This window comes from Sminthopsis crassicaudata, chromosome 2 (genome assembly GCF_048593235.1).
Source record: "Sminthopsis crassicaudata isolate SCR6 chromosome 2, ASM4859323v1, whole genome shotgun sequence".
Taxonomy (NCBI): domain Eukaryota; kingdom Metazoa; phylum Chordata; class Mammalia; order Dasyuromorphia; family Dasyuridae; genus Sminthopsis; species Sminthopsis crassicaudata.
Window position 1 is genome coordinate 312,735,205 of NC_133618.1, and position 24,788 is coordinate 312,759,992.

The 24,788-nt window shown below is 33.7% G+C and overlaps 1 protein-coding gene across 25 annotated transcripts in view; it reads right to left on the reverse strand.

The window, feature by feature from the left end:
• TTLL5 (tubulin tyrosine ligase like 5) overlaps positions 1-24,788 on the reverse strand; it is a 402,838-nt gene that overhangs the window by 204,170 nt on the left and 173,880 nt on the right. For 21 of the 25 annotated variants that reach the window (XR_012486466.1, XR_012486468.1, XR_012486467.1 and 18 more), the window contains 6 exons: positions 12,926-13,072; positions 9,538-9,641; positions 7,631-7,758; positions 5,884-5,967; positions 2,753-3,148; positions 1,021-1,208 (listed from right to left, as the gene is read on the reverse strand). Coding sequence is in view for 22 of the 25 variants with exons in the window: in XM_074289958.1 (XP_074146059.1) it covers positions 1,021-1,208; positions 2,753-3,148; positions 5,884-5,967; positions 7,631-7,758; positions 9,538-9,641; positions 12,926-13,072 (1,047 nt within the window). In the remaining 3 variants the exon portion in view is untranslated. Of the gene's footprint in view, positions 1-317; positions 465-1,020; positions 1,209-2,752; positions 3,149-5,883; positions 5,968-7,630; positions 7,759-9,537; positions 9,642-12,925; positions 13,073-24,788 lie in introns of those variants that run through there. The other 4 variants (XM_074289962.1, XM_074289960.1, XM_074289974.1 and 1 more) reach the window with 2 other exon arrangements.

A 24,788-nucleotide genomic window follows, 5' to 3' on the forward strand; every position in this document is an offset into this window, starting at 1 on the left:
TTCTCCTGGAAGAATCTTCAAGATTTCAGGGTCATTTTCATACCACAATGAGGCACCTAAGCAGATCTAAAATCATTTTTTCCTTCACTTCTTTTCTAGCTTTGAACAACATTACATAATCTGTGATACAACCAATTAAGGATAGTGAGAAAAGAGAAAAAGATGTGCGAAGTGGAAAATTTTATGAGTTATGAATTCCTATGAATTATAGCAATACTTCCCAAAAAACTAGGATGTCTTTTACGATTAAGACCTCCTTTGTCCAAAGGGCATCTTGTTTCAATGACAGGATTAATTTGTCTTATATATGTTATAAATTTGTGTCTTATATATGATTTTATTTAATACTTATTGATTGTCTCTAATGTGTTAAGTACTCTACAAAGCAATGAACATATATATGTTTCCCATAGTAGATTGAGTGCTTCATCCAAAAGGAATTCATTTTGGCTTCATGAAAAGTCCTAAATAAAGAATAAAGGAAATATAAATTTTCCTTCCAAGTAAGTATCTTGGAAATTAACAGCACTGAGGGCAAAGAGAATCCATGATGCTCTTGAAAGCTTTATGTAACTACACAGTAAAAATTTTCTGATTAATATAATCAGATGCAAGTCAGAAGTTAGGTATCTATTTTCATCTTAGTCAAAAAGTTTCTAGATGAAATTATGTTCCAATATTTCATGTATGAAAATTTTCAGGGTCACCTTGAGTGATCTAATTTAGGAAAATTAAACATTTTTGAAAAATTTTGGAAGTCCTTCAAATATTTAATTGCAAAGGACAATCAATTTATTAAACTAGAAAAGAGGTATATCTCAACCAGTGGTATACCTAAATTCAAACCATCTATTGCAGAAAGTCAGTCTCTGAAATTAAAAGTTAATCAGATAATGCATTAAGCATCTCATCTCCCATCATCAAAAACTGGGGAAATAATAGAAAAAAGGAAACTCTTCCTGTACCTTATCCAGAACATGCTGAATTAATCTTTTGCAGCAACTCTGGTACATTACATACCTGCTGAGTGAGAAGACTGATGTGACTGGATGGGGAATATTGCCGTGCTGCTTGTTTCTCAGCCAGCCGCTGAAGTTCAGCTGTCACCATGCTTTGATTGTATCGTTTGCCAAAAGTAGCGCTGTCATCTCCATCCTTGGCTGTTTTGGCTAAGCCTGCATGGTGTCTATTAGGATGGCATGTACCTGCTAAATTAAAGAATGACAGCAATTTTTATCCACTTGGCTGAGAAGTCTTACAGACAATCAGAATGATGGCCAAGAATTTATCAAGCAAAAGATTTTTTCTGAATTCTGGATCTTTGCTTATAATTCAAATAACAGGTTAAGACACTTTACATGCACACATAAAATATCTCAAAATACTCTCTCATATAAAAAAGTTAAGTACTTAAACTGTATTTCTTTAATAGTTTCAGTTAGAAAGTTTAAGCAATTTTTACTTTCTCTGTATGCTCAGGGGTCAGATGGATTATCAAATAATTTCTAAGGTTACTTGTAGCTCTAACTTTATGTGACTAAGAAAAACAATAGCTGTCAAGGTAGTGACCAATCTTATGATTTGCTAACAATGATAAAAATCATGTCCTTGATGTTTGTTCATGCAATTTTACTTACATTTCTTGTTTGTTTGTTTAAAGCTGAAGCAAACCACTTTACTTTTCAGTATTTGTTTAGCCTGGTATTTCTAAGGTACCCACTACCATGATATCCATAGTTTTCCTAAGATGCTCCAAATGGGAAAAGGGAAAAAAACACAGTTGAGTACACTCAGAACCATACTCATAACCTTATATTCTGGAACATTGGCCTTTCTGTTTAAACTTGCTTTAATTTTCTTTGATTAAGTTTTCACTGCCAAAATGAGCCTTTATTGAGCATTTGGTCTGCATAAGTTTTTAAGTATAGAAAAAAAAAAAAGTAAAAGTCTATTTTACAAGTACTATGAAAATTTTAATAACTTCAAGGGCATATTTTCTTAAACTTTGACAAACTCAAAACCTATTTGAAATTTTCCTTCCTCAGAAAGATACCATTTAATCTATTAAGGTTCTATTTTAGTTTTAATCTGCATTAACATTAGGTCTTTTTTTCTTTCTTCCCTTTTCTTGAAGCCACTGGAATTTTCTTGAATTCCACTGGACATGGAATAAATAGATGGCTAATTCACAAGTCTAGTCCCATCTGGCAATTTTTTATGTTCTTATTACACTCTATAGCTAATGCAAAGCAATATGAAGTTATTTTCCTTTCTTAACTTATTAAATGAGAGTTTCTGATTCTTTCATATTTAAGCAAAAAAAAAAAGTATTGCTTTATTTTCACATTAATTTTAAAATGAAGTTACAATTGGTACATTGTGCCAAAATATTACCTTCACAGAAAATAAAGATGAAGAAACTAATAGTGAATCCTAAATTAACCCCCAATCCTTTCCCTATTTGTCTTAATTCTGATCTGCCCAGTAGTCTAAGGCAGGCATATCTTTTGAAGATTCAATTGAAAATATAAAATAACACTACTAAATTCAATAATAATCCTTGTTTTAAAGCAAGAATATCATCTATAGGTGTATTAAGAATAATTTGCTAATTATGTCTAAATTATAAAGTTACAAGTTTAGAGATATTCCAAAACATTAAATTAACAGATACTCTACATATAAAAACAAAACAAAACAAAAAAAAGCAGTCCAAAATAAAAAATTTTATTTCTCAAATATTTACACTCACCTGCTTTAGCTGAGGAGGGCCGAGACAGTTTCTGGCTATATATCTGCGCAGCACTTTGAAATGAGGAGAAGGGACCAATGGTGTAACTGCCAGACCGACAGCGTGGCAGTACAGCTGGACTAGGTACACGATGTGACACCGAATGTGGGGAGGGAGAACAGTTATCAGGGGTTGCATTCTGTAAAGCAGTTGGTTGATGAGCCACATTGGAGATAACTGGAGGAACTTGGGAAAAAGCAGAGTGATGACTAGGTACTGGTGTGAGGTCAGAGGATGAAATCAGAGATGTCAAATGGGAGTTGGGAATTTTCTGAAGAATAGCACTAGGACCAGAGGATGGACAAAGGGAAGTGCTATAGGGGAATTTACTCTCTTTTTCTGTTGAGGTGGTAAATCCTGTTAAAAGAATTAAAAAGAATCAGACTATTTCAAGGAGAATGGGTAATAAAACAACACTATACAGATAAAGAAAAATTGAAAATAAAGCCATTTTTTGCCTGAAGCAGGGCTCAAAAAAGGAGACTCCAATTTGTATTCTTCAAGAATTTAAGGAGTTTTGTCTATCAAAGATGACCTTGATTACTGTACTTGGCAAAGGAACAAAACAAAAGATGGAAATTTATTGTTAATACCCTTTAACAGTCAAAGTTAGGTTACCTTCAAAAAGTAGACTGGACAAACTTTTGTAATGTCTGAATGTTAGGGCAAAGTTTCCAGGAGAAGTAGACAATTATTGTCTTGCTTCACTTCATTTACCCTTTCCTCTCCACACCTCATCCTCAAGAAAAATGCAAAAAATGATAGGAGTTCCAATGGATTTTTTAACAAAATTAAGAATTTTAAAAATTCTCTGCATGAGAAAAAGATTATTAATGGAAAATAAAGATTTGGAAGAGAAAGGAACAGTTTCCAGGGGGTAGTATCATCTCTCTCAGCATCATCTCTTTAACATCTTGTGATTTGTATTTATTTCTAACTCAAAGCTATTTTACTGCTTTCTAAACACTTGTTTTACTAAATCTGTCCCAAACTTCTGCTCTCTTAAAATTGCAGGACCACTCCTAATCTTTCAGCAAATAACTATTCCCCTACTTTACTGGAAGTGTGAAGCCATCTATATATCTCACCTAACTTCCCTCAAAACTTCTCTGTTTAGTCACCCATTCTTCCTTCCCTTGTACAAGCTCTTGAGGATGAGATTGCTTTCCTCCTTACCACAGAGGAGATTGTGTCCATGATCTCATTAAAAGTCTTATCAATTTAACTTCCACAATATTTTCCACAAAAATTCCAAATCAGGGTTAATAATTCATTGACTAATATTAACTAGACAGACTATTCACTAGATGACTGCCGTGGTCTAAGTAGTCTCCCTGCCTTTAATCTTTTACCTTCTTCAATCCTTATTCTCCCAAACTCCCAAAGTTATATTCTTTCCTCTCCACTATCCAGTTTCCTTCAAAACACAGCTCAAGTGCCACATCCTCCTGGCTTAGGGCTTTCTGGATCCACTAGATACCACTTCTTCCCACATCCCTAATACTATCATATATTTTTATATATTTTGTATGTACTTAAGTATCATCTACTAGAACATGAACTCCTCAAGACCATATAAATACTTTCTCTTCTGTCTGCAAATCTGCCCAGTTCCCTCTTAATCTCAAAAAACTATCCCTTCATCCTTCTATATCCTTTATTTACTGTCCTAAGTATCTACTTGTTCACTGATGCCTAGAAAGATTAATTTACAATTATTAAGCCTACCTTACCACCTATCCACAAGTCCCTACAAATTGTCTTCCTTCCCTACCATTCTACATTCTGCTCTCTTTAAGGTCACTAATGATCAATTTGTTACCAAAACCAAAGACTTTTTTTTTTCCCACTGTCTTCCACTTTGACCTTTCTGCAGTCTCTAAAATGGTTGATCATTCTGAGTCCTCATTTTTCTTCCATGTCACAGTATTTTCTCCTGGTTGTATTCCCTCCTTCTCAGCATTCCTTAAGTTTTCTCTTCTTCCTCATTTCCCTACCCTTTATGTATGACTATATTCCAAAGCTTTATACTAGAATCTTTTCTTTCTTCACATCCTCCTTCTTGAACATTGTATCTATTCTCACAATCTCAAATGTCACTATTCAGAAGATGACTTTCTAATTTATGAAGTCATCTCTAATTTCTGGATTTCCTGTACAGCATTTATAACAATGTCCTACATATTTCCCCCCGTATAGTCTTCTTAATACCTCAACATCAATATATGTAAAACTTTAATTATAATCTTCCTCCCTAAACCTGTCTTCCTTCCACTTTTATCATTTCTGTTGATAAAACCATTGTCCTGATACTTAGGTAGACTTAAAACCATAGAACTACTTTTGACTCTTTCCTTTACTTGTAATATCCAATAAATTACCAAATTCCATTAATTCTGCTACTACAGTATAAATTACATCCATTTCTTCCTCTCTATACACAGTCACTCCCTCTTGAGCTTATTCAAGTTAACCTTTTCTAATAGAAGACTCTGACTCTAGTTTCTTCCCTCAACAACTCCACCCTCACAAAGCTGCCAAAGTAATATCCTAATATATAACTCTTCTGTTCAAAAACTCTCAAATGTTCCCTATCATTACAATAACATGAAAAAGTCTTGTCATTATATTTAATACTACCAACAATCTGGCTCTAATCTACTTCTGCAGCCTCATTTCACACTATTATTTCTTTATCAAACTTTATTACAATCTTGTTTCTCAATATTCAGATTATCTCCCTTCTCCAGAACATACTCTCTTTTTATCCCAGCCTGATGAAATTCTTATCTTTCTTCAATGTTCTTCACAGATGCAACATCCTCTAGGTTGACTTTCATTCTGATCATCTTAGTGACTTTCCTGCCAAATTTCTTCTAATGACTTTCCTGGATCCCTTCTTTATCCCCACTTGCATTCTGTCTTATCACAATTATTTGTGTATCTGACATAGTCCAACTAGTAGCCTATAAGTTCTTTGAGAACATGTAGTTTTTCATATCCCCCCAGGACGTATCACCATAATCTGCAGAGATCTGTGGAGAGTACAAACTTAGTAACTGTTGAAATATATCGTTTTTAAAAAGACTTACGTGATAATTTGTCTGTATGAAGTTCTGCTCCTTGTTGATGTTTGGGCTGCTTGATTCTCACTTCTTCCACTGTCTCAGGATGGTCTGACATATGAAATTTGAGAATATAAACAATTCTGCTAAGGTATGAAATCACAAATACTTTATCTATTTTGAATAAAGAATTTCTTTAACTATGGCAGAGTGTGACTGCATCAATTGTAAAGTATTAGAAAACAAGGTAATCACCATAAGAATTCCCATCTCCTATACAGAACTGTGGTATTTCCTTACTATGTTAGAATAGCCATGTAATATAATAGGAAATCATTTAATTAGTGTCATGTTCTCAAGGGGCTGGGTTCATGTGTTAACAAAGGAACCAAAGAATACTTATTTCAAATTGACTAATGCATTGAAATATGGTAGAAGTCATCTTTAATGACCAAAAAAGACAGTCTTATTCTGCCATTCCCTGCCTCTAGGATTTAGGAAAATTATTTTCTATCACCATGAATACATTTCTTTCCCATTTCCTGATGAAATTCTTTTTTTCCTTTAATTCCCAGTTCAAATGATGCCTCTTCCAGAGATGTCCTCCCTGATTCTTATAAGTAACACTACTCTTTTCCTACTTAAGTTATCTTACAGTATTGTACCTAAATCTTCCTTTGCAAGATGTTACATCTTATTCCCTTATTACATTGTAAATCCCTTGAGAACAGAAACTGGTTGTTTATTTTTCACTTTTGCATCTCTAGTACCTAGAACAGAGAAGAATGCTTAATAAATATTTAATGAATTGAATTAAATGGTAATATTGTCACAAATTCCTTTTTTTTTTTTAAAGCAACAGTTTTACCCATAATAATTTGTAATACTCTAAGACAAATGTTCTTAATCAGGGCTCTGTGAACTTGTTTTCTTAATATATTGAAGACTATATTTAAATATAGTTAGTTTTGTTTGTAATCTTAAAAGGTCTATGGGTTTTCAGTAGACTGCTAAGGGGCCCTTGACACAGAAAAAGTTAAGAAACCCTGTTCTAGGGATACCTAGGCCTAAAGATTTTCAAAGACAACTGCTCATGTTTGAGTTAACCCTTATCTTCTATGCTAAGGTAAAAGGACCTAATTTCTAATATCTGTGGGTTGTGGTAGCTTACACAATTGCCTATTAGGATGAGAATCTCTCATCGATTCATTTCATAAAAAAAGTTGTAATTTACAAAGACATTTATCTTTTTAATGAACAGTTCTTGGACCTATGAACATTCAACTTAGTAATGATGGTGGCTGCCACTTGTATTCCTCTTTTACTGCATAGAAAATGCTCCTTTAAGAAATCTCTCTCAATTATTGCCATTTGGATAGCAGCCAAAACCACTGTACTCACTAGTCCCTCATCACCAGAAAGACATTTATGCCATCAGAACCTTTTCCAAAGCTCTTACAGGAGCCTTATTTTTCTATAAATCATTCTACTACAACTATCATGAAGAAATAATATCTTTTCTCATGTTGGCCTTATGTCTTAATTTTATATAGGTCAACTGTTCTCAATGTTATACAAGTTAGATTTAGGAGGGAAAAAGTGACACATTAAATTCAGTTATCTCTTCATATTAATATATGACAATGATTATTTCCTTGCTTTGTCTGGTCTCTTAGCTAATCATTTTTGACCTAGTTTTCCTATCTACATTCTTATCCTGGATCTTCATTAACTAAATTACTTACCATTACTTAGCATTAACTAAAATACTTACCACCTTTTGCCCCACTATCAGAATAACTGCTGCTGTTCTTGGCGGCTTTGGAATTAGTTCCCAGAAAGACACTTGCAGATTTGTTTTTTTGGGTATAAAAAGTCAAAACCTCCTCCAGTTCAGCCTCACTAAAATATGCAGAAATAAATCAGAAGAGGATTGTGCATTGGAAAATAAACCCCAAACAAACACAATTATATGGTAGTAATAGAAAAAAATGTGAAGAGGAATAAAAGGCATAAGATGTATGGAAGAAAAACTACTCTGCTTTTAGAGACAAGTCTGTCAGGAACAGGTTTATTAATTAGATTTTAAGCATCTCTGTTTAAAGAGCAAGATATCCAAAAAGACAAAGATCTATTCTGCTTTTGAAAATTTCTGATCCAACCCATTTTCTCTTTACAATTTATAAAGTTTAAGAACAAAGGCAAAATTCCATAGTTATGATTCAGCAAAGGTACAAAGTTTGGATAACAAGTTTTGATGCATCAAACGAAAAATGTTAATTAATTTTTGGTACCCCTTGGAGAATCATTTCACTAAAACTATTCCATCACTCTAACCACTCTGCCTAAAGAGTGACCATCCAGTCAGTAAGTGGAATATATTTACTTGCTTTAATATATAATCGGTTGGGAGTACCTGTGTGATCCTTTCTCCAGAATATGGATGACTGATCTGAGTTAAATAAATTTATATAATTATCTGACTTAACATATCCCTGAAATTTAGAATTTTACTACTTATCACAATTGTCATTCTTCAATCACAGAATTAGAAATTTCTCTTCTGTTTTTCTAATATGAATATAGCAAACATTTTCTACCTTGTTTTAATACCATTCTTGAACAGTTGATTACTTCAGACCTAATAACTACACAAGCCCCATCAGTCAAACAAGAATAAGTTTTGTCTTTTTAATAATAGGGCTAAATTTATGCCCACAGAATGAGTTACAACCTCATACAGGAGATCATTTAGTGTTACCTGACAATATTTTAGTGATGGAATTCTAGGTACAATTTATTTTCAAATACTCAAGATTTTTTGTCCACTAGAATTCAGATGTTTGGAAGTCAATTTATAAAGTTATTCTAAATTTCAGACAACGATTTTTGCAAATTTTCTATTTTTTGTACAAGGTCTTTCACTGTGAGTGTCACTGGGTTATTTTGTTGTTTTTGTTTCATGTAAACTTTAAGGATATGAGCTACTTCAGCTTCTGCCTTTGTATCCACAGTACATACATAACATACTGCCTGGCACATAGTAGTTACTTATTAAATGCCTGAAGATTAACTGTTTGAAATCAACTAGCTGTGCTAATTATAGGCAAAGATGTTCAGACAATATATAATAAACTTGGCCTGATAATTGTGTCAAGATCTAGGACTAAATGTGGGGATTTAAAATACCTAAAGACTAAGCTTGAGTATAAAGGACTTTTCTATTTATCCTATTTTATATATAAAGTGGGCATATTGCTCAGAATGTTGAGAAACTGTTAAGTCTCTCACCCATTCAACTCAGATCATTACCCCTGAATTGGCAGACCAAAAAGGAAAAAACCAGATTTATTAAATGCAAGAAGATTCCATATGAATCGTCTCAAGATGACTCTTCAGTATCTCTGGTGTTAGATACTTTGAAGGAAATTTAGCAGCAGTGTTTTGCTACCAAGAAGTACGTTAAGAACCAAAGTTGTGACCACTACAGTATAACTGGCTGAGACTCTGAAAGATTCCAGTAGATCACACTAGTACTTTTCTGAAAGATGATTTCACTTAGATCCACAAGTAAGAAAAGAAAAAAAATCCTGGTTTAAGAAACAATGACAATTCTTTAGGTGGGGCAAGACTAGAGATGAAGAGAATAGAGTATAGCTTATAATTAAGACTTTCTTCTACCTTGCATGGCTTATGAAGTCCTGAAAGTTTTCCGGATTCACTCCATCCTCCTCTTCTTCTTCAAGTTTCTTCTTTGATTTCTTTTCAGCCATTTGTTCTGTTTCCTATACTCCCACCACCGCCAAACAAATACATGAATAAATATTTTTCCTCCTTTGTATTTGCATGCTATAAAATAATAGCTAAAGAAAAGAAATGTAGTAGGATAATAGAATTGCAAATCTAAAGTTAAGAGACATAGCATCAGTAAAATGCCGGTGATACAGACTGATGGAAGGATACTGAAACTACCATTATATGATTGGATGCAAGATGACAGAATATAGTCCCATGCTCAAAATTCTTTTACTTTACTTTATCATGTGTGTACTTTACATTGTAGCAAATTTACATTGAAATTTATGGACTTTTAATATTATTTTATTTAATACTTATATTTAATATTTAATATTATTTTATGACATCATTTTTATAAAGCATAATGAGGTTTTTAAGAAAAAGTTTTCATTTAAATAGAAATTATTATGTTTATACTTCCTATGTATAATGACCCTTGTAATTATGCCTTTTGCATTTTCCTGTTGTGGTTTCTAAGTTCTCACAATTTTAAAAGCATGACACCAGGCACAATGAATGCTGTAGTAATCAAGGGATCTGGAAAAGAGATGGGTCTTAGAAGACCTTTGCACACAAACATCCCAAATATACTCTACAATCAAAGGTTAGTTTTAGATAGAGCCAAGGATTAGGAGTTAGCCAACCTGGATGTGGTATCTAGATGTTTATTCTACCAACCACACTGTATAAATCAGAAAGGCAGTTGACTTTTCTATACTTAAGTATTTCTTCTAAGTGACAGTACTATTTTGCAAGAGATATTTTAAAAGCATTTGGCAACTCTCAAATGAAAATTCTATATAGAGTTTTATAACACAAACTTCTTGGCATTTATAGCAAAATAAGGTTAGTTAGTGTATAAAATGTTTCAGAGAAGAAAAGCTAACCAATGAATGTATTCATAGACCAAATTAATATTCAAATATATTTCAGGCAATTCAATTTCTGAATGTTTATATACATATTGATTACCTTGAAGATTATCCATATGTTCCTGGAGTTATCCAGGTTACAACATAGCCAAAAGTGGTTTGGGGAAAGGCAATGCTTATTTCAGAGGAAAACTGCCACCAGATTAGCAAATCAATGGTTCTGATCCAAATAGAAGACTTTGCCTATGTGGTGGAACATTCTTTGGGAATGGGTCCTCATTAAGTAATGTAGCCTCATGATCCAACTGGGTTGAAACTGCAGTCTTACTCTATACAGTGACATCACCTAGTGAACAATGATTACTGCTTAGGAGATAAACATATGCCTCTGTGCCCAATTGGATTAAGGCTATTAAGTTTTCATTAGATGCAGAACATAAGAACTGGAGAAAAACAACCACAAAGCAAGGTAGTTTGTGTTGAGTACTATAATAAAAGTACTAAATTTAATGAGGGTTTAAAGGAGGGAAGAGATCACTATTAAGTTCTCCAAAATAACTGAGTTATACGGAGTTCAAATAAACATATTGGAGTACTAATGAATCCTATAAAGGAACCCAACAGGTATAGGATCACAGATTTTGTTTTTATGATCACAGAAACACAGATTCAGAGCTGGAAGGGGCTGCAGGGTTCATCTAGGTCATTCACTTCCCCCATGCTCTCAGATGAAAACTTTGCTTCACATTTTACAAGGAGGAAAAAAAAACAAAAACAAAAATTGAAGCCATTCACTGTGAGCTCTCCTCTTAATCCCTTTTTCTCATTTCCTATCACTCAGATGTCTTCTGTCACTTGCTTCTTACCCATCTCATATAAAGACACAGCCTTACTTCTTATCAAAGCTACACTCTCTATTTGTTCAAGCAAAGTTTATTCCAACTTTATTACAACAGGTTGCTCTCTTTTGTCATCCCCACCAATCTGCAATTTTTCCCTGTCTACTGGGTCTTTCTCTATAGTCTACAAACAAGCCCATGTCTGCCCCTTCCTGAAGAAACGCTCACTTGATCCTTTCATCCCCAATGAATATCACTATATTTTGAGAAAACAAAGAAAAAAGCCATCTACAACAGATGTCTCCATTTGTTATTTGCTTCCAACCTCAAAAACTCTCTGACCTCCAATTGCATACCTCCAACTCTCAGACATCTTAAACTTAGTGTGTCCAAAATGGAACTCATCTTTCCACCAATTACAATTCTCCCTCCTAACATCATCGTTCCAGATCTTCAGCTTCCTAGGAGTCAGCCTGGATTTCTCACTCTCTCTCATTCTACATATCCAATCTGTTGCCAAGATCTGTAGATTTTATTTTTCAAACATCCTTCAATTACCTCCCTCTTCTTTTCTTTGACACTGTCACTTTTCTAGTACAGCCGTCATCATCTTGTGCCTAGACTATTGCACTAGCCTGCTGTGGGTCTGCCTAAAAGTTTCTCCCCATATCAGTCCTTTGTCCATTAAGCCACCAAAGTGATTTTCCTAAAGCACAGGTCTGATCATGTCAACCTCTCCTCTCCATCAGTCTCAAATGATTAAACTCCAGTGGCTCTCTGTTACCTCCAATATCAAATACAACATACACTGGTTTACATTCAAAGCCCTTTAAAATCCAGCTGCCTCCTGCCTTTCTACTCTCTTAAACTTTACTCTCTTGGGGCAGCTAGGTGGCACAGCGGATAGGGCACCAGCCTTGAATTCAGGAGGACCTGAGTTCAAATCTGGTTTCAGACACTTAACACTTCCTGCTGTGTGACCCTGGGCAAGTCACTTAACCCCAGCCTCAGAAAAACAAAACAAACAACAACAAAAAAAAAAAACACTTTACTCTCTTAACATATACTGTGCTGCACTTTCATGTCACCTGGCTATTCCATGAACAAAACATTCTACTCATCCATGCAGGACATTTTTTCTATCTCTTATCCCTGGAATGTGCTCCTTTTCTTCTCAGACTTCTCTGGTTTCCTTTAAATTCCAACTAAAATCTTATCTTTTACCAGATGCTTTCTCCATCTCCTTTTATTTCCAGAGCCTTTTCTCTGTTTATTATTTCCTATTTATCCTGTATACACAACTTGCCTTGTATATATTTGAGAGCTGAGGCTGCACTTTGTCTTTTTTGTAACCATAGCATTTAGCGCAAACACTGGCACACAGATTTTAATAAATGTTGATTGAATGACAGAACTAGATCAACCTAAAAGAAGTAAAATTGTCTATAGACATAAAAACAATAAATAGCAGAGCTGGGACTTGAATCCATATCCTGATACCAAATCAATGTTTCTTTCATTGCATCAGGATGGACATTATCCATTAGGAGAGCCACTTACCTTGTTGTAGACAATGATGAAGTCACCCAGTTGATGTGCTAAAATTCTTCTTCTTTCCAAAAGGGCCAATCGCCGGCTGGGTAACACCATTCTCAGGGAATGTTGGAGATTGCTTGATGCACGCTTGAGGAACCGAACTACCAGCTCCTATACCACCAAAAAGCATAGAATTAAAAAGCATAAAAGTACCAGGAAGCAAAAAATAAGCTATGTATGGATGAGAAAAAGGAAATGGTAGAAAGACTATTTTATTTGTTTTTCATTCACTTACTCAAAAAAAATTTATTGAATACCTACAATATGCAAGATATTAGGAAAACATATAACATTTACTGGCAAGAAACCTCCAGCCTCCTAAGAATGATCCTATTCAATTTAATCAAACATTTATTAAATGTCTAATAATCTGCAAAGCACTATATAAAAATGCTGAATATACAAGGTAAAAAAAAAAAAAACACAGTACTTGTTTTCAAAAACCTTATATTCTATTGGACACACAAATAAATAAAATATAAAGCAACAATATTTGAGGTACTTGGTGATGCAACAAATATTAGAGTAATAACAATGACAAATAATTTTGTATAAAATCAGGAAAAACACCTTTGAATATAAAGGAAAGGAAATTCAAAAAACAAGACTATTTTGTACTCTAAAAACTATGGAATATTATGTTAAAAAAAAAAAAAGCAAAGAGAGAGGGAGGTTTCTGGGAAGAGGTAATAGTAAAAAATTTCAATCTCTCTAGATTTCCTCCACAAACAAAACAAAACACCTTTGCATGTCAGGGCAAACCTGGACCAGTAAAAAAACAAATAAGACTTGGAGAAGAAAAGGGTTCCTCCTGGGACAAACCAAAAAGACCTGAATATCAACCCTAGAATCACGGTATAATTAGTATGAAGTGTACACACCTCCAGACCAGTTCTGTAGAAACTGAGTAAAAAGGAATTAGCACACCCAGTGAGTGCAGAAGCAGTGGAGCAGGGATGTTGATGGCTGTGGGCAGATATCTTTAGGATGATGGAGCACTTGATTTGTAGTTCTAGGTCTGAGAAGAGAACTAAAGTGAAGCCAGAGGTATCATCTACCACACTACAGGACTAGAAGTGATTACACTAATGAGTTCTCATCTTTTAAAAAGGACAGACAAAGGAGATAGCAAACAACCATAGAAATTTACTTGGGAATGGGGAAGACCATGGTTCATCTGCAGAGGAGGACATTGAAGTAAAAAAGCCTTTTCTACCCCTAAGAGAAACATTAAATGGCTACCTGCCCAGAAAGAATTTATAGAAAAACTCAAAAAAAGATACACTTTAAAAATCAAACGAGAGAGACTGAGGAATAAAAAAATAATAATAATTAAGAACCATCCAAGAAAAACAAGATTATGAAAAAAAAAAGTTAAGCAACTAGAAAAGGAGATCCATTATCTTAAAGAAGAAAATGATTCTCTGAAAATTAGAATTGGACAAGGGAAAGTCAGTCAACATATAAGAGACCAAGAAATAACAAAATAAAATATCAAGAATAGAAGAGAATGTGAAACATAAGAAAAATAACAGATTCAGAGATCAAATCAAAAAGAGAAAATAAGAATAACTGGAACTTTTCAAGTGAAAGATATGACCCGAAAAAGAACCTTGACACGATAATTACCAAAAAAAAAAAAAAAAAAAAAAAAAATCAAAGATAACTATTTTCAAGTAATAAAACAAGAAGGTAAAATGGAAATAGAAAAAATCCACCATTCACACCTCAAAGAGATGCTACCAAAAAAAAGATATAGGAACATCAATTTTGAAAGCCCTAGATTAAAAATTTTATAAGAAACCAAAAAACCTAAAACAAAATAATTCAAATATGCTACAATTACAATTAGAATGGTACAGGTTTTATCAGAAGCTACAATAAAAGACCACTGATCTTGGAAGATTATATACTGATAATCAAAAGAATCAGGCCGACAATCAAAAATATTATATCCAGAAAAATTATGTATAATATTGAACCCCAAAAAGGGACATTCAATAAACTTTCAGATTTTCAGATTTTGTCTCTAAAAAAAATCTGAACTCAATAGAAAATGTAACATAAAAGACATCATCAAAGACTAATTTCAAGAGACTCAGTAAGGACAAACTGTTTATATTTTATATGTGGAAATGTAAACCATATGTCTAAGACTGGCATTAGTAATCAGGTAGTCCAAAATAAAAACAAGCAGAACTGAGTATGATTTGAGTCTAAAAAGCAAAGCTGTCTAGGAAAAGGTAAAACTGAATATGCATATAACATAATTACTATCAAGAAAGAAATCTACATTATGCCAGCCATATTAATATTATTTTAGATGCATGTCTATAAATCTGCATATGCATATGTGTATATGTGTGTTTATGTATACAGGTATATGCAAAGATATGTATGGATGCACATATGTATATATGCTCATATACAAATATATGCATATATGTATACTTAACTGAAGACTGCTTGGGGGAGAGACTGTGGGGAATGAAAAAGGTGGGGGGGAATAAAATAAAAAGCTGCCATGCTTAATCACTAATGATGAACTAACTGTAGGCATTTATGAGGGGGGAAAAAATAGATAAGATAAATATTTGACTTACAAAAATCCCAAACAAAAGAGACACAAGGAAATCTGTTTTAACATTGGTAGAATCATCATGAAAATAATAAATATTTATGTTTAGAAGTTATTACAAAAAAGAAGCTGACTTGTAGGTAAAATGTTAAAAAAAAAAAAGAGGGATAAAAATACAAAATAGAATTGGAAATAAAAAGGACATAAATAGGCAATAGCATATGTGGACATTTAAAAAATAAGAGAAATAAAAATAGTTTATTTTTTCCTTTTTTCAAATTTATTTAATATTTTTACCCAGTTACATTCAAAGCAATTTTTTTTTTACATTCGTTTTTAAAATTTTTGAGTTCTTGGTTTTTTTCTCTTATCTTTACCCACAATTAACTTGTGAAGTTATACAAAATATTTCCACAGAAGTCAATGTGAGGGAAAAAAAAAAAACATATATTTCCCATCTTAATTAAAATAAAAACAGAGATGGGGGAGAGAGAAGGAAGGAGGATCAAGGGAGGGAAGGGAGAATGAGAGAAAATGCTTCAACCTGTATTCACATCGACGCAATCAGTTCCTTCTCTGGGTACAGATAGGATTTTTCATCATAAATTCTTCAGAATAGTTGTGGAAAAGTGGGATGGGGAGAACCCTGAAACTGCCCTTACTTTTGGGGGGAAGAAACTACTCTGGGAGAGGCCTGCCTCAGGGAATCAAGATAAAGTGGTTTCATTCTATTATCTTGGTGGGACTAACTGTATCCTCTATTGAACTGAAAATTGGCTCAGGACCACTCCCAATAAGTGCTCTCATTCAACTGAGAATCTATGCCTGTGATGGGGGGGGAGGGGGGAGGGCGGGACAACATTGAAGGAAACTCATTCAATTGAAACTTCAGTCTCAGATTCCTTATAAAAACACAATTTTAAACACAATATTTGCAGAAGGCCTGAAGTTGGAATCATGCCATGCCAAGGGACTCTCTCTCCTTAGCACAACTGCCTACCAGGACCCCTGCCCTCTGTGACATTCTCTTCTCAGTGACAATCCTTTTGTTATCTCTGCCAGGATTTTTCTGCTAGAACCTTTATCTCTCTGCCAGGACTTTGTTACTTGGAAGTCAGTCTTCCTAGCAAGTTAGCTTTTATAGTGCCAACAATAAACTTCCTTTTTGCCAGTCTAATATTTCGGGTTCGTGAATTTTTTCCCATTGGACCTGCGCCGACCCAATAGGGGTTCCCACAACTCTCTACATTGCCACTAACCACAAAGTCATTCATAGCTGATTATCCCAGAATATTGCTATTATCTTGTACATAATACATTTCATTGAACCCAAGGGTTCATGGAGGACTTTCCAGATTTTTTTTTTCCCCCTGAGAGGATCCTGCTCATCATTTCCCATAAAACAATGATATTCTATCATAAACATACACCATATTTTATTGAGCCATTCACCAATTGATGAACTCAATTTCCAATTATTTTTTGTCCTGAGAAAAGAGCTGGCTGTGAATATTTTTTGTTCATATAGATAATTTTCTTTTGTTTTTCGAATCTCTTGGTATTCACGCCTAACAGCAGTGTTGGTAGGTCAAAGGATATGTATGAATTTATAGCTTTTTGCATACAGAAATTTTTTGATCATTTATCAGTTGGGGCATGGATCTTATTTTTCTATAAATTTGACTCAGTTTCCTCTATGTTTTAGAAATGAGGCCTTATCAAAATGTGCTTCGAAATTCTTTGTACAATTACTATTGCTATTTGCCCCCATTTATTCTTTCCTTTTACCCTGTCCCTCCTCAAAAGTATTTTGGTACAGACTACTCTCTCCCCCATTATGCCCTCTCTTTTATTATCTTCCTATCCTTCCCATATCCCATTCCCCTCCTAAAATCCTGCAGGTAAGACAGATTTTTCTATACCCCTATTAAGTATAAATGTTATTTACTCTTTGAGCCAATCTGATAACAGTAAGGTTCACTCACTCTCTCCTCCCCCTTCTCTTCTCTTCCACTATAAAAGCTTTTTCTTGTCTTTTTTTTTATGACACATAATTTGCACCATTCTATTTCTTCCTTTCCCATTCTCCCAGAATATACTGGAATTCCTTAATTTCATCACTTAAAAAAATTTTTTTAAAGATATTACCCCTTCATATTTAACTCACTCTTGTATCTTCTGTCTATATATACTTTTAACTGCCATAATAATGAGAAAGCTCTAATGAGTTCCCACGTAGGAATGTAAACAGATAATCCTTATTAAGTCCCTCATAATATCACTTTGCTGATTACCTCCTTATGCTTCTCTTGAGTTCTGTATTTGAAAATCAAATTTTCCATTCAGTTCTGGTCCTTTCAGCACAAATGCTTGAAAATTCTCTGTATTATTGAATGACCATTTTTTTGTCTGAAGGATTATATTCAGTTTTTCTGGGTATGTGATTCTTGGTTCTAATTCTAGCTCCACTGCTCTTCAGAATATCATATTCCAAGCTTCTGGTTCTTTAATGTAGAAACTAGATAAATCTTGTGTTACTTGTGGACTTTGGCTCCACTATACTTGAATTGTTTCTTTCTGGATGCTGGTATTATTTTCTCCTTTAACTGAGAGTTACAGAATTTGGTCATGATATTCCTGGGAATTTTCATTTTGGGATCTCTTTCAAGAGGTGATCAGTGGATTCTTTCAATTTCTGTTTTACCCTCCGGTTCTAGAATATCAGGACAGTTTTCCTTGATAATTTCTTGAAAAAATGATGTTCAGTTTTTGTTACTTTTGGATCATGACTTTCAGATAGACCAATAGTTTTTAAATTATCTCTCCTGGATCTATTTTCCAGGTCGTTTTTCCAATGAGGTATTTCACTTTTTTCCCTCTATTTTTTCATTTTTGGGGGGTTTTTGCTTTATTTTCTCTTGATTTCTCATAAAGTCATTAGTTTCTATGTAGAATTAACTAAGTGAAGACACTCATGGGAATATAGCCTAAAACTATAGCCTTAATTGTGACTTGACACTTTATAACAAAAAGAGCTTTAGCTAAAAGTTTCAGGTATTTGTCCCCATCTATTTCCCACTACTTCTTAATTAGCATTTAAGTATTTCTTTTAAAGATGATGTTGTTTTGAATTTTCTTATTTGAGGATATCTGCTTGTACAGCAGTTCTCTAGGGAAACAAATTTATTATTATTGACTTGTATTCTTTCGTTTCTAGATTATATTTCCACAATTAGAATATAAGTCTAGACTTCCCCAAACAATGGGAGAAAAGGCCAGGTAGGGGTAGGGGCTTCTGCATTCAGGATATTTAATTTTGTGTTTTGCAGTTTTTACTTTGCACATACTCCTTTTGCAGACAAACACCTTGTCAGATGGGAAATGCCCTTTCTCGTGAAAATTTTAATAAACCTCTTTTTCCTTTTTTTTACTCTTGAGAATCTCTGTTTTTGTGGTCAATACTGTCCCATACACTTCCATTTGATCAATTTTAATTTATAAGGAATTATTTTCCTCAGTGAATTTTCATAGCTCCTTTCTCAATTGTCAATTTTACTTTTTAAGGCATTCTTTTCATTAGCTTTTTGTATTTTTTGTATTTCCTTTTGCACCATCTCAATTCTTTTTCTCTATTTCTTTTATTTGATTTTCAAAATCCCTTTTGAGCTCTTCCTTGGCCTGAACCCAATTCTTATTTTTCTTGGAGGCTTTGGATGCAGGAGCTTTGACTTTATTGTCATCTTCTGAGTGTATGTTTTGACCTTCCTTGTCACCATAATGTCAGAATGTCAGGAACTTTTCTGCTGTCTGCTCATTTTCCTGGCCTATTACTTGACTCAATTTTAATTCTTTGTTAAAGCAGGGCTCTGTTTTCAGGGTGGAGGGTGCACTGCCCAAGCGTCAGGGGTTTTGTGCAGTCATTTTCAGAGATCCTTCTAGGAACCTGACCACAAGCACTCTTTTCTGTCCTGGAGCTGTTAAGGAGTGTCCCCACTCCACTAGAGCTATAAATATAGTCTGTTTTGCTGATGCCAGGGCTGTGCTGGCTCAGCCTGCACTGGGGATTGCCTCAATAATTTACGTTTTTAATTTAAATTTATTTTTTATTTATTTTTTTTTTTTGCATCCAAGACTTATTTTTTTTTAAGTATAATAAGTTCAAGAGCAAAAGGGGAAAACCATGGGAGAAATTAAAACAAACAAACAAAAAAAAAAACAGAAAAAAGAAGCGAACATATGGCATGTTGATTTACATTCAGTTTCCTTAGATCTTTTTCTGGATGCAGATAACATTTTCCACCCAAAGTCTATCGAGATTGCTTCCGATCACTAAATTGCTGAGGAGAACCTAAAATAATTTAATTTTTTAAAGAACCTTTTAACCAGGGCAGTTACATAGCACAGTGGACAGAGTGCTAGGCCTGGAATCTGGAAGATTCATCTTCCTGAATTCAAATCTGGCTTCAGACGCTTATTAGTTGTGTGAACTAGCTATGTCACTGAACCCTTTTTACCTCATTTGTCAAATTAACTAGAGAAGGAATTGGCAAACCTCTCCAATAACTTTTGACAAAAAAAAAAAAAAAAAATATCCCAAATGGGATCATGAAGAGTTAGAAACAATTGAAACAATTCAACAATTACCTCCTATTTTATGTGCCAGGGCTGTGCTGGCACAGAATGAACTTTCATTCTTCCAGAATGAAACTGCAGAATTAAAGAGAAAATAAATGGGAAGATGGAAGATGAAAGGATAGAGGGCATGGGAGGTTTAAGGATAGAATTAATAATAGAGGTAACATTTATGTGGTATTTTAAGATCTGAAAAGCACTTTATATATAATCTCATTTAATCCTTTCAACAATTATATGAGGTAGGTGCTATTATCATCATTTTCCCCACGAGGAAACTGAGGTTATAAAATTAAACTTCTCAGGATCACATAGCTAGTACATCTCTAAGGAGAAATTTCATGTACTTTATGTGTCCTTATCAAGTCTCATGGGAAAAGAGTGAAAGATAATGACTTCTCTAATTACTCAACAAAAAGAAATGCTTCAAGAGAATAGTGGAGGTAGCAAAAGAGAGAAATTAAATTGAAGGAATGAAAGGGAGGGATACCAATTAAAAATCCTCCATGGGTGAAATATATATATCTGAAATTAGAGGTGAAAATTTCATGATGGATCTTTGTTATGGGCCAGAACTCTGAATTTGAAAAAAGGATTCTTACAAGGTGCTAACTCGGTGGAATTGATAGAGACAATGGTTATTTAGCATGGTGCTTAACAGTTCTCTAATTCAGTACTTGTACTTAATACTTAATATAGTTCTACAAGATTCACACCTATGATAAGAAAGCACATAAGCTCAGACAAACTCATCCAGAAACAGAACTAGAGAAGACAGAGATTGTGGTGGTGGTCCTCCTGCCTCCCCCACAGAAACCAAGACATATTCAGGAGGATTTCAAGAAAGCTGGCCCCAGCCCCAGGCAAGGAGACAATAAAGGATTTGGACTTTAACTTCTGTCTACTTGTGTGGTGATTACTGTACTGAAACGAAGGCTGCCCCCAGACACCCTAAGAAAACCAAACCAAAGAGAACATTACAGATCTTGTTCTCAGAAAAGCTGGTACATTGGACATACTTTATGAGAGACTTGTGCTACCATGGAGAAAATTCTGTTTCATAAGAAGGATTAATAGCAAATGAGACCCAAAAGACTTGGATTGAGTGGGACAGGAACCAAGAGAAGACATGGCACAGATAATGGGAAGAAAAACAATTATAGCAAGAGCAATGGGTAGAAATGAATGGCACAGTTTGGGACAAAGAATAATTTCTACTAAAAGGCACAGCTCCTCCCCCAAAATTAAAAAAAATAATACCAGACTAATAATCAAGAAATCCAGGGAAAAAGAATAGGTATATTTTTCCAGATTAGGTACATATAAAGAAAGAGGCAGAAGGCTGTAGGCATTAGAGAAAGGATTCCACAAGAAAAGCCAGGCCTCAGGAGTGTAGGACAACATGTGGATCAAGGGCAAGTCAGGACTGACTTATTTGGAAGACAAGATGGGAAAAGGGCATGTACATGTTGATGTTGGCATAATGAAGGCCAGCAAGAAGTGACTGGGTCATAAGATATGACAAAAGGGACAATTTCAAAAAAAGTTAAGAAAATTTATATGAACTGATACACAGAACAGTAAGCAGAATAAGTAAAAGAATTTATACAATGAAAACATTTTTTAAAAAGAGGAATTCTGAAAATATTAAGAACTCTGATCAGTTCAATGACCAGTCATGATTTCAAAGCATGGATAATAAAGGATATTACTTCCTTCTTAACAAAGAGGTGATAAACTCTTTATGTGCTATGAGACATGTATTTGCAATATGCAGGATGTGACATATATTTTTGGACATGTGAAACAAAACAGGAATTTGTTTAGTTGAATTATTAAATGTTTGTTACAAGGATCTTTCATCCTCCCCCTTTTGTCCCTGGAAGAGAGGAAGAAAAGAAAAAATAAATGAGGTATCTAGAGAGCACACTGGATAGAAATATTAGGCATAGAGTCAGAAAGAGCTGAGTTCATATATGGTCTAAGACTATAGTTGTTTAAAGAGAAGCTATATGTTACTATATCCTTGTTGAACATCCTTCCTGAATTAGTTCAAGGTACATTTTTTTGTTAAATGTTTCACTGTCTTGTTTCAACCCAAGAGCAAACCTGAACTCAGAAAATGCTAGCATTAGAGCTGAGCCTCTGACACTTGCTAAAGGAAATCACAAAATGAAAATTCCCAAGAATACCATGGCCAAAATTCAGAGGTTCCAGGTCAAACAGAAAAAAATATCACAGCAGGAAGCCAGAAAGAAAGAGTTCAAGTACAAAGGAATCCCTGTTAGGATCAAACAAGATTTGGAAACCTATTACATATATATAGAGGATAAGGACTTGTAATACTTTTTCCAGAAGGTAAAAGATAAAGGATAAAAGATAAAAGGTTCCTTTTGAACCCTTGAAGAATATCCTACTTAACAAAATCTATTGATATTTTAAAATATAAACACTGGAGTTGAGGAAAAATAAAAAGGTAAATGGACTACACACTGAAGTGTTTATGTTCTGTATAAGAAGAGAAAAACTTTTATTTTCTTGAAAGGGAAGGGAATAAACATTTATAAAGTGCTCCCTATGTGTCAGGCAATATGTTCAGTATTTTTATAAATATTAACTTCACAATAACCAAACAGTAATTTAGTAGATGCTATTATTTCTATTTTTCAGTTGAAAAAACTGATGCAGACAGTAGTTAAGGATTAGAGTCATACATCTAGTAAATATCTGAGACTAGATTTTAACGCTGGTATTCCTGACTCTAGACCCAATGCCACCCAGAATCCTTATGTGTTCTTGAAAACCCTAATGTTTTTTAGCATTGGAGAGGACACAAATAAGACAAATGATCTGGAAGTAGTTTTATTATACTTGGTGATTTTACGTGAAGAAAATAAAAAAAGGAAAAAGAACACAATAAGGAAGAAAGAAGGAGAAATGGGATACAAGATACTATTTCATATATTGTATTCATATGTTGTATCATATATAATTATACAAACACTGAGGAAGCTGCTGGGGAAGCAGATATCCAGGAACTTCACTTTGATGTAAAACAAAAAAAAGTATGGTTGAACACATACACACATGGATATATATACAGTTTGTAGAAGAAATGCATTAAATTCAACAGAAAACACCTGGAAAGAGGAAGAAAGTAAAATCGGAGAATAAGATAGAAGACAGAGTCTTCTCTGTAAGTAAGAGAAATAACTTATAAATAAAGCAAACTCTATAATCTCAGGGAACGGATCAAGAAGAGGGTTTTTTAAATGAAAAAAAAAAGGGCAAGAATGTATAATTCAGATTAGGGCAAGAGGAAGATAAGAAAGGCAAGGAATAGGAAACTGATGATAATTATAGATCATTGGCATAGAGTACACTCCATATTAAATGAGATTATGAAATTATTAATGACAAGGGATCAACTAAGATAATATTCATAAGGAGCTTAGTACTGTGCCTGGCATATAGTAGGCATTATATAAATACTTATTCTCTTCCTTTTTCTTTCCTTCTTCATTTCTCACTAGACTCTTTGACTTTTGAGAAAGTGAGGAGGGGCATAAGAAAAGAGGGAGAAAAATATAGAAGGATGAAGGAAAAGTCCAATTGTGTTTAAGCAATTGGATATGAATGGAATGAAAATATCCGTAAAATGGAGGACAACAGCACAACAGTTGAAAAAGCAAAATCCAACAATATGTTGCTTAAAGAAACTAAATGATTAACATAAAAGTTAAAATATAAGACTATATAATACACTATGTAGCAAAATCGTGTGTGCTTCAGATTAATTCAAAGAAATAACAGTAGTAACCACAATCTCTGATATGGCTACGACAAAAGCAGATTTGATTGAAAGAAGCAAAGGGGGATAATATAATTATGCTTAAGGGTACCATGGATAATAACTAATATCAATACTTAATACATATGATAGTAAAAATCTTAGTAATTGAATATTCAATAAATTGAATTTCATGAAAATTAAGACAGTAAAACTGTAATAGTTGGAAACTCCAACATACTCTGATACTTAAAACAGTAGAAGGAAGCAAAAGAGAAAAGGAAAGAATCTAAAGTCCTGAATAGAATTTAGAAAATAAAAAAGATACTACAGATCTTCAGATATTACTGATTAAGAACAGAAATGTCAATACAGATTTCTCAGCTACTCACAGCTTTTAAAAAAACTGATACTCAATTAGGATACAAAAATCTCAAAACAGATGCAGAAAAGCAGAAATAGTAAACATGTCCTTTATTGTTCAAATCTCACCCAAAAATCAATCCCAAAACATATTCAATAAATTATCTTCAAACAAGGGAATGAAATTAAGTAGAAGCTAAATAACCCAATGTTAAAGTATTGGTAGATCAAAGCTCAAATTAGAGAAGAAACTTGATTTATATCACTTCATATCACAAAAATGAGGCAACATACTAAAACTTTTGAAATGCAGACAAAGCATTCCTTAGCAAAAAAAATTCTCTCTCTGAACACCTAATCATCAAAAGAGAGAAAATATAGACCAATGAATTAGGCCTCCATCTAAAAAACAAACAATAAACTAGACACTAAAACAGAAACTCTGAAAATTAAAAAGATTAACA